This window comes from Antrostomus carolinensis, unplaced genomic scaffold (assembly GCF_000700745.2).
Source record: "Antrostomus carolinensis isolate BGI_N321 unplaced genomic scaffold, ASM70074v2 scaffold5635, whole genome shotgun sequence".
Lineage (NCBI taxonomy): Eukaryota > Metazoa > Chordata > Aves > Caprimulgiformes > Caprimulgidae > Antrostomus > Antrostomus carolinensis.
In genome coordinates, this window is record NW_010314102.1 from 240 (window position 1) to 10,632 (window position 10,393).

The window sequence follows — 10,393 nt, forward strand, 5'->3', positions numbered from 1 at the left end:
CAATTTTTGACCAAAAACACATTTATTACCAAAAAAAAAAAAAAAGAAACCGAAAGTGCAAGTTGATGTAATATTTGGCTACAATGTGGCAGCAGTCTTGCTTTTTATAATCACAAATTCAAGGTGACCCTGCTTAATAAAATTCACCACGTCATCTGGCATTAAAAAAAAAAATAAAATAAAATATATATATATATATAGTGCTTTCAGTAGCGGCGGGTAAAACGGGGTTCAGCTGGTCTGTTTGTTCGCTCCTGGCCCGCAAACACTCCCTGTATTCCGCTATTCTGCATTATCTGGCTCTGATTTCCAACTTGCATGAAGCCTCCACGCCTAAAAACAAGACCAGACAAATTGAAAATTGCCCAGAAAAGTTATCACTGGTGTTGACTCTGAGTAAATATGTTTGCTTAGTTTTTTTCTACTTGCCAATCCCTAGAAGCTTAAAAGTATTTTTCACAATTGACACAGGAATTTATTATTTTATACAGATTAGTCAACTATTATAAAAACATTATAAGCACTCTTGACAAAACTTCTTACCCCGACATCCCTCCTCGATTGATCACATGGCCTGGTCCTGACTGACCAGGCACGCTTCTTTCACCACCTAATTAAAAAAAAAAAAGAAAAAAAAAAAAGACATTCGTGTTTTCCTAATAAAAAAAGTCACCTTGTTCCCAGAATTTTATTTGCTTTCTCAGTAATGCTGTTAAAGCTTCATAGGAATTTTAACTACCACTAGAAGTTCAGCAGCAGTAATTCATAGAAAAAAACCACGATCACACTGGTAAGCAGCAAGTGTACCTTGCCATCTCTCATGATCCCGTCCCATCATTCCTCCATCCACATTTCCCTGCCATGAACGATCTTGATGCCCCTCTAACTTTCGACCATGATCTCCCCAGTCACGTCCATCTCTTAAAAAAATAAAAGAACATCTTCTAGGTGTGTCCCCTTATCCATTTAGCAGCACAGGGTAAAGCCAAACACCGTACCCCATACAAAACTCTTAAATTGTTAATCAAACTGTATCTATAGCCACCCAATCATTGCAATAAAAACTGATCAAAGAGAAATGATGAGAAACTTGCTGAACAGCATCCTTCACACAACAAAGCTTGTCTTTTTCTGATTTGGTCTACAAGAGACATAATTAGTATTGCAATGTACTAAAATACCTAAACACAGAACAGCTCAGTGACTGCCATTCCTCTGTCTGGTGCATTTATGTAGAACTGAACATTGTGCATCTGGAACACACCGAGCTCGCCTAGCTGGTTCAAAGAGACACTGCTAGGATTCCAGATGAGTCTTGGCTTCCCACCCGTATCACTGCAAAGGTTCTGACTCAATTTCTTTGAAAGTTGACTGCTAGCCACAAATAAGACTTTTGTAGGCATTACAGGAGCATCCGGTACAGGACTGAACCTCAGCTGTAGAAGAGAAAGTTTACGAGAGAACCACAGTTATGAGCTGAGCTAACTGAGCAGCACTTCTTTACTCACTACAACACTCCATTCTCTTGATGTATGGGAGAGCTACATGTGCTAATTCCTTGCTTCTCCAGATGCTTGAAGAAACTATCTGGAGAGAGGATTTACACTTGTCAAACTGCTTCCACTGTCACCCTTCAAAGGTTCACCAAGCATTAAAATTTTAAGAACCAACAAATCACTTCCCTTATTTCATGTGCACTAACCGGGTTTGTGGAGGTATCCCTCTCCCTTCACTCATTCTTCTGTCAGACCCGTAGCCACCCCAATTATCCCGGGAGTGACGATCAGGCCCTCCGTGGCGTTCATCTGCGTAATGCTGGAAGGCAAACAGTACAGAGCTGAGCTAAGAATCAAGATAGGTTTTCTTCTAGGATTGCAAAAATTCATCTCCTTAGAGGTTGCCACTGCCTTTCTATAAGCTGTCAGAAAATAAAACAGTAGCTGTCTTGTTTTTTACTGGTTCCATTGTTGCTGCTGTGCAAGGTTCACTCTGGGCATTTATGTTGTTTCACAGCACAGATTCTGCTCCACGTGTTGGTGGGAGGCAGCCTTTTGTTTGGTAGGGTTTTGTTTGGGTTTGTTTTGTTTTGTTTTGTTTTTTAAGGCTTACATTCTGGCTCCAGATTTTTCATTTTTTACACAGAGTATCTGCCTAACTCTCTTGAGAAATGAAAGGTTTTGTGTACCATTGTAGTACTGGTTTTCACACCTGTCCTTTTGCAGTCATCTGCCTTGTTCCATTATTACACCAGTTATTTTATTCTACAAACCATTTAAATAAACATCAGAGGAGGGATCCCTTGCCAGCTAAGGTTAAAACATGACAGTAACTACCTCTCAATGCAACACAGACACCTAAGATGGTTAACTAGAAAACTTTTATCACCACATACTAGCCCGAGAAGATGTTGCACCATAGCTCCCATCGCTCAGAGGTCTCCCCTCTCCGTGGTTACCAACCCTAGTAAGCAGATAACTTAATAACTTACATTCTGCCTGTCAGCGCACAAAATAAGTTGCTGCCTGAACATCTGCTCAGTTTAAACCCAGTGGTGGCTGCACTTAAGAACTAGTCAGCATGTGCCCTGTGTTCTTTCTGCTTTGGGGTTGGTTTGTTTGGCTTTTTAACTGAAGCAGTTATTTGGGTATAACCCACCTGCCCATCTCTACCCGGTATTCCTCTCGAACTGTCTCGTCTGGAACAAAAAAGAGAAGTTACAATTGAATCAATACAGTCATTGTAATTTCAATGTCTGCATGAAATAGTGCATGAAAATTTATCTTCATTAGGCTGCAAATCTGAATGCCAGTGTTTGTTTAGTGGTAAGATATTCAAATAAGTTCTTACTTCACAGTATAAAGAGATCAAAGTAACAACTGTTACTGTAATACGGGTAAGCAAGGCATCACTGAGGCACGGTCAGGTACTTGATGGCACCAAGGGAGAATACTGAGTGAACCTACCAGTATCAGAATGAGTTACAAGCAAAAGCAAAGCGGTATGGTTTTTGCCAAAGATCCTTTGAGAGCAAAACAGAAGCCTCAATAGCACTGTGCAGAAAGTATTTTTGCATTCTGTGGAAGTAAAAGTCTGTGTTAGCCAGGCTGCAAAGGGGAAAGTAGGGCAGGGAAAGTTTTAAAGCAAAAGGAAGTGGCTAAATCTTAAGTTAATGAACAGGGATTCATAAACCAGATTTCCATACATCTCAAGAGAAGTTGTAGGATCTCCTTTGGCATCACAGCAGACTACATTAGGACTTGGCTTATAATCTTTATGCAGCCTCTTTCCAATCTGTCAGTAAATGATGGAAAGACAGGATTGCAAGCAAGTATAAAGTTAGACATGAGAAATGCACAAGGGTTGTTTGTTTCACTCTTCTCTTTTGGCTCCCTTCAAGCCATTAGTAACCCACAAAAACACAGCTAATTTCCATACAGGTATAGGAAGAAAAGACATCGCCTTGCTGACCTGTCCAAACAATGATCTTGGTATCGGCCACGATCCCTGTGGTCAAAGTCATGGAAGCGGTCTTGACGACTAAATTCAGAATGGTACCTATCATCCACTGCCATTCGCTTTGCCTCTGGCCAGTATGGGTCATCTCGCCTGCAAAAAAGGTCACTATCAGTAGTAATCTCAAAACAATCTTCCTTTCCTGCTCTTTCAATATCAAACCTCGTTCAATCCAATTATCCAAACAATTATTTTTTATTTATAATTAAAAAAACTTGTAAGTTAAGCAGGCATTGCATTCCAGTTTCAGAGGAAGCCAAGTGTACTGACACTGTACAAAAAGCTTAATCTCAGCATGTGCTGATGTGAGAAGAGAATGAATATCTGTTCCCACTAGTAATCCTGCTCTGGAGTCAATATGCAGAGTTTCTACTCTTGGTGACTCCTTCCACTTTTGAGAAATAAGAACTTTAAACCTGCTGTAGTAAAACTGTGCTTACAGGTATACAAGTATGACACTTGCTCTTTCTCAAGAACAATATTAAAGTGTTAAAAGCAACACGTAAATAGTCTTCGAGTTGTTAGCTCCCATGACTACTTTAGAAAGAGTACTCACATTTTACACAGCGTTCTATCTGTAACTGGATGTGGCCAGAGTTTGGAAACTCATCACAGTTATTGTTACCTGCCATCGGGATCATAAGGCCTTCTCATGGCAGATCGCCGTTCTTGTTCGTAGCGCAGCTGTTCCTGCTGACGTCGCAGCTCTTCCCTCTCTCGCTGGATTCGTTCCTGTTCTCGTCTCCGTTCCTGTTCTATGTGCATTCTTTCTCTCTCCAATCTCTCCCTCTCCAAGCGCTCCCTGTCAAGACGCTGCCTTTGAAATTCAAGTCGTTCTCTCTCTCTCTGGAGCCTCTGTCTTTCATCCCGCTCATGAATAGCCTGAAGACGTTGTTCCCGTTCTCGCCTCTCTCGCTCTCTAATTGAAAAAGAGATACTCTATTTTCAATTGAGAATCTTAAGTCTAAGCTTTATTGCTTCTCTGTTTTGGGTATGGTTTCTTGTTTGGTTGGTTTTTTTAAGTTTCTACATTCTTCCCCATTACCTGCTTAAATGTGAATGATCTCAACTGAAAAAAAAAGTCCATACAGATGAAAGAAGCAAGGGTAAGCATTCCCCATAAGTAACACCTCATCTACTCTTAAGTAATCTCTGAAAAAGCTTTTATAGAGCACAGCATGTCCCTAAGACAGAAGTCTGACAAACAGAAAGCATTTACAAACTTCCAGGGAAAAATCAAGCATGGAAATTCAAATCTGATCAAGTGGAACGCGAGACCTGGAAGCACCTACAAAAGTTATTATTCAACAGGAGCCTCCCGAAAAGCACAGGTTTAGAGAAGATTGATTTCAGTAGTAAAAACCTTGATAATTTGGTATTATGTCTGTTTCATCAACAAATTAGTATCAAATCAATCTGAGATACTAATGTTGGAGGACTCGCGTGACACTAGTTTGCAGCCTGTTCAAAACACAGATGAGACAAGTGAAAACAAGCGCCATTCAGAGTTTAGAGCCAAACTGAGGAAACTCACCGGCGTCTTTCTGTTTCCCTGATTTCTCGCTCCCTCTGTCTCTGACGTTCACGTTCTCGCTGTTCTTTGATTTTATCAAATGATAAAATATCTTGCTTTTCTTTGCTCTCCGATTTCCGATCCTGGCTTTTTGTACTCTGAGTTAAATGGAAACAATACATTAGCTGAACACACAGCATTTTTAGCTAAAGTTCCTAGGCAAAAGGCCTGCCTTATGCTGACCTAAACAAAACAGGCTTTCAGACCTTCCCAGGAGTAAATAATGTTGGAATTCCATGAAAATGTAGGCCAGGGAAAAGTATCACAAATTTGTCTAGAACTTCTAAAGAGTTTAAATATATATAAATAGTAGGGGCACATGACCTGACTTGCACCAGTAGCAAATGATACACCGCTTTAAAGGTCACCAGTCACCACACTCCATGCTCGGGATACACATCATCCTAACACACCATTTTCATATTGCAACTCTACTTCTTCAACTAGGAGAGCAGCAACAAGAACTATAAAGAAGGTGAAGCATAAGCATTTACCTTTGCAGCATCATTAACATCTTAATGCTTTCTAAAAAGTGATAAAAGGATAACTGTTCTAAATATGCAAGGCAAAAAAACCCTTCAACTACATGCTTATAAAGCCATGACATCTGTTTTTACACAAAGGCTTAGCTGGAAGTTGTACTTACCCTCTCTTTTGATGTAGACGTTTTCACACTAATAACTGGTTCTCCTTTAGATTTATCCATTACCACTGTCCTTTCAGTTCCTCGACTCGCTAGAAAACAAAGTACATCTGAGAATAAATAATATGCAAGCCATACAAAAATTCTTCCGAGATTTAAAGCTATCAAGATAGTAAGCAGTAAAAAGTTATTTTAATTAACTTATGCAAGGATACATTTATGATTTAAATAGCTTACCAAGATTCAGCCAAGCTGTGGGTGGGGACAGTAAAGCTATCACAAGATTACAGTAGTGTTTTCTGGCAGGGATGACAGTTAAAAGAAAGCAAATTTAATTTCATTCTTCCATCTGCAAAATACATCCCTTTGCCACAGTTGGGGGAGGAAAATAAAAAAAAGAACAGCACACAGAACTGCACACTGTGTCAAGTCTAAACCCAGTGAGAGCTCCCTAAAATTCAGTTTATCATTTTGAGTATTTAAAGCTCAATAATCACGAACACTTTTTTGCTAAGTTACAATCATTCTAAGTCAGAAAAAACAGTTTCCAAGTTATTTTCAGGTGTTGCTTTTTGCTGACCACGAAAACCTCAGTACTACTGAGCATGCTTCATACTCTTTTTACTGAATTATGAACCACATCTAATAACAACACTGAGGTCTGCAGAAGCTGAAGTCTTCTAATCAGTCACAATTTTGCATGTTTACACTTGTCGTTCCATTTCCTACTTAGCTCACAAAGGAAATTTTTTTGGATGCAAAGTCGAAACTTTGTCACAGTCGCTTATATTCCTTGTATCAATTTTTAAAAATTTTTGTTCATTTGTTTTTTAAACAAGTATCCTTGAAAACACTTCTGAAAGGCAGCTAAAATTACCTGATTTGCTTGCCCTAGATCTATCAGAGGACCCAGCCTTTAGTTCATCTTTCTCTTTTCCTTCTTTTTCATCTTTTCCATCTCTTTCCGATTTCTTAGCATCATCTTTTTTGTCCGTCTTCTCCTCCTTCTTATTACCAACAGACCTATAGATAAACTTTGCTTTAATAGAGAAACTAACAAAAAGTGCTATACAACGACCCTGATCAAGCCAACTACATGTAAAAAAAAACCCCAAAAATCAACTAAAAAAACCTCAATTCAAAAACCCTCCAAAAAATACTCTCAAAAACCCCACTCCCAATACCTTCCACGCTGCCATGCTGAAGCCAACGCATACTTGTACGCACAATTAAGAATAGCAGCCAACACTAACCTAAAGCTGAGCAAAAGTGAGAAACAACAGATAATCCTTCTGAACATTTGAAGTGCTAGAAGGAAAGTCTCCTGTTCTGCCTAAAAGTAAATTCAATGCTTAGCACAGGGGGAAGAACTTCCACCCATGTAGAAGTCAAGCTCCACCAGAAGAGATTTTTGTAAACAAATACTTTAAATCCCCAATGCAAGCAGCCAGCCTGCCAAAGCATGTCCTTCGTCAAATCTTTTTAAGTTTTTTGAGAGGACAAAAAGTTGTAAAGCAAAACACCTCTTTCAAAAGCAACAGACCACTTGAAAACCAAATATTGAAGTATCTCCCGCTATTCACGCAGCCTAACAAAAAGACTAAGTCCTGGAAATATTTGTCAGTTAAAAGAGCAGAGCAAGTCAGAGTCAGATCAGAGGACAAACGATTCGAGTAAAAATAATGGTTTAGAAATGAGCTGATTTGCTATCTCTTGATATAACTGACAAGTTTTGAGACTAAACCCTGAAGAGATCCGTACTTCTGAACAGAGGGTCAATTAAGATGCACTTACTGCTGTAGAACACCAATTTCAATTTTTCAAGTATTACTCCTATTCCAGATGCAGTACTGATCTATATTACAGGTACTGCTCATTTCGGTCACGTGGCTGCATTTCAAATGAGTGGCCTTTAAACACAGAAAAATACCAAAAAACACTTTACTTCTCAGATTTGGACTCTGCAGAATGGTGCCTGTCTTTTTCCTTCCTTGTTTCACCTTCCTTTTTGTCTGAAGGCTTTTTCCCAGCTGGTTCATTTTTTGCCTAGAATTTTAGCCAGAATTAGTTTTATAATAAGAGACAGACATTAAACTTGCATACTTTTATTTTCATTACACTGTCATGGAATAACTACCACTTACCTTTTCCACAGAAATCATTTTTCCGTGCAGCTCTGTTCTGTGGAGATGATTAATACACTTCGTGGCTTCTTCTGATGTTGACATTGTAACAAAGCCGTAACAGCGAGCACCAGGACTGCGGGCATTTGTCACTACTTTTGCACCAACCACCTTCGGGGGGAAAAAAAAATTACTCTGTGTTTGCAGGTCTGTCACCAAATAAATTCTAACTTAATCCCCATCTGAGCAGCTCTGTCTAGCAGTACCACACAGTACAGCACCTATTCACTTTTAACAGGGCGGAAATATGCTCAGTGCACATTCCATCAGCATTCTCAGGAGAGAACACTGCTGAGCTCATTTGACAGGCAACAAAGGAAAGGTCATTGTTTTAACTCGACCTCTACACTGTTGGGCCAACCATGTTCTAGAAATGCCTCACTAAAGACTACTTCACAGAATATTATGTCAACAGCATTTACACCCAAGTCAACAGCAACACAAACATAGCTGACAAGGTTCAAATTTAAGATTATACCACACGAGTTCTGAAAAAAAGTATAAAACAAACGAAATTCTATGAAACAGGTAAATCTGACTGTGGAACAGATTGCTGATACACCTCTGCTGAAAGAGACCACCATAATAACCAGCTCAGAAAATTCATCTTCAAGTTCCAACTTAAGGAACTTCCAACATATATATGTCGGGGAGAGTGGGAGTGTAGTAATAAAAATAATTTTTAAAAACCCCTACCACCAGTTTGTCTTTTCTTACAGGACACTCCTGCTAGTTTCTCTCCAGGTGACAATCTCTGACAGCACAGAGGCACGTGCTTAGTGACACAAATATTTAATATTACATTCAGAAATTTATTAGGAGGAAGGGGAGATGGTCATGAAAAAAGTTCCCTTCCACAACTTCTGCTCTCATATCCTAGCTGGCACTGAAGAACAAATGGAAGCCCACCTCCAAAGGCTAGATTTCTCAAAGGAACACCTCTTGACATGCAACACTTTAAAACAGCATTAACTATCTCTGGACACCCACAAGGCATAATTGGACTACAGTGCACTAGATAATGACCCACCAGTCCCTCCTGTGGAGAACTGCCTCGTTTTTACAGGTTATCTGCACAGAGATTCTCTGAAGCCTGGATTTCTGCCTGCCTCCTCCCACCATTTCAGACAACCTTCTGTATGAAGCATGCTACTTTCAGATACAGCGTTTCAAAAGAAGGCAAAAATGTTCAGTGCACAGCATACCCAGTTATTCATTAAGAAAAATGAGAGCTAAATTTAAGGTCATTCTTTTAAATTGATAAAATGGTTTGTTAATTTACTTATCTGCTACACACCTTTCCATACTTGCTGAAAAGATTCTTCAAGTCTGTAGCTCTAGTAGAGGATGAAAGCCCACTAACCCACAAATTTCTGCCAGAACCACTGCTTGCACGGCCTAAGGTACAAGAAAGCCAAACATAAAAGACCACGTAGCACAAGAATGCAACAGTGAAAAAGTAACTGCCTTACAAAAACTTCCAAAATTTTTTCCTCTTCATAAACATCTTCAAATGCAATTTTACTTCTAGCTATTCCAATCAATCTTAAAATCAACAGACAAATTGCAGCCTGCAAAAATGAACCTTGAACTCCATATCTGATGTGCATTTGCATAGTCTTAATGAGTTTTCATCTATGTATCATCTTCCTACACTTCAATCACTTTAATGAGAATGACAAAGTATGAAATGTTAATTCACAGGAGGTTGTCCTGGGTTTTGTTTGTTTGTTTTAAATCTCTGTCTGATAATAAGGTTACAGAAGTTACAAGGATTGAAATTTACAACACGTGCTTTGAAGGCCTATGTTACAACTGCATTGAGGGTTGGACAAATTAACAGTCCTCATCAGAACTGCTACATAGAGTACAAACCTATAGATTTAGACATCTGTTGAACTTTTTAAGACAAATCCTGGTCTTACCAGTACCCTTCACCATTCACAAAGCTAGTGGGAGTCCAGTATAACTATTACAGTGACGACATATGAATGCTCAGGGAATTAACAAGACACAAAAAATAAGCAATGCAAGAATGGTAAAAAGCAAGAACTATTACTCTGTTTGCTCCTTTGAATGTTTACTGACCACAACTGACTCACAAGTAATGGTTAGATTTGACCCTGTGACATTTTTTTCCAAGTCATTTGTACATTAAAAAACAAAAGCAAAAAAAAAAACCAAAAAAACAAAAAACCATACCTTTCTCATCCTTTGAGATTATCTTTGTATCTTTGTCCTCCTCAACAGGGCTAAAGACAGAACACCGTATTACTCAACCGATCATATGCAAAAAGAACGTTAATTCTAAATTGTGCACTAAAGTTGGATACCTACCAGTAAATTAGTTCTGAAATAAACGCTATCTTTGCAAATTTACAGAAGAGTGACAGGAAATATGGGATTTGTATCCTTAAACGGACAATTCAGTTTTGCAGATGACAGAAATGAGAGTAATTTAAGAAAACAACCTTTGAAGGT

General features: G+C 38.9%; 1 protein-coding gene across 1 annotated transcript; it reads right to left on the reverse strand.

Moving 5' to 3' along the window:
* Positions 1-206: 206 nt before the first annotated feature.
* On the reverse strand, positions 207-10,164 carry LOC104517680 (scaffold attachment factor B2; the record flags this gene model as incomplete). Its single annotated transcript, XM_010167510.1, has 14 exons — positions 207-333; positions 544-610; positions 808-920; positions 1,703-1,815; positions 2,656-2,695; positions 3,469-3,606; positions 4,139-4,432; positions 5,048-5,184; positions 5,733-5,821; positions 6,607-6,752; positions 7,675-7,775; positions 7,874-8,023; positions 9,210-9,310; positions 10,115-10,164. Coding segments are annotated over 14 exons (1,666 nt in total), but the record flags the coding sequence as incomplete, so codon positions are not given.
* Between the last annotated feature and the right edge of the window lie 229 nt (positions 10,165-10,393).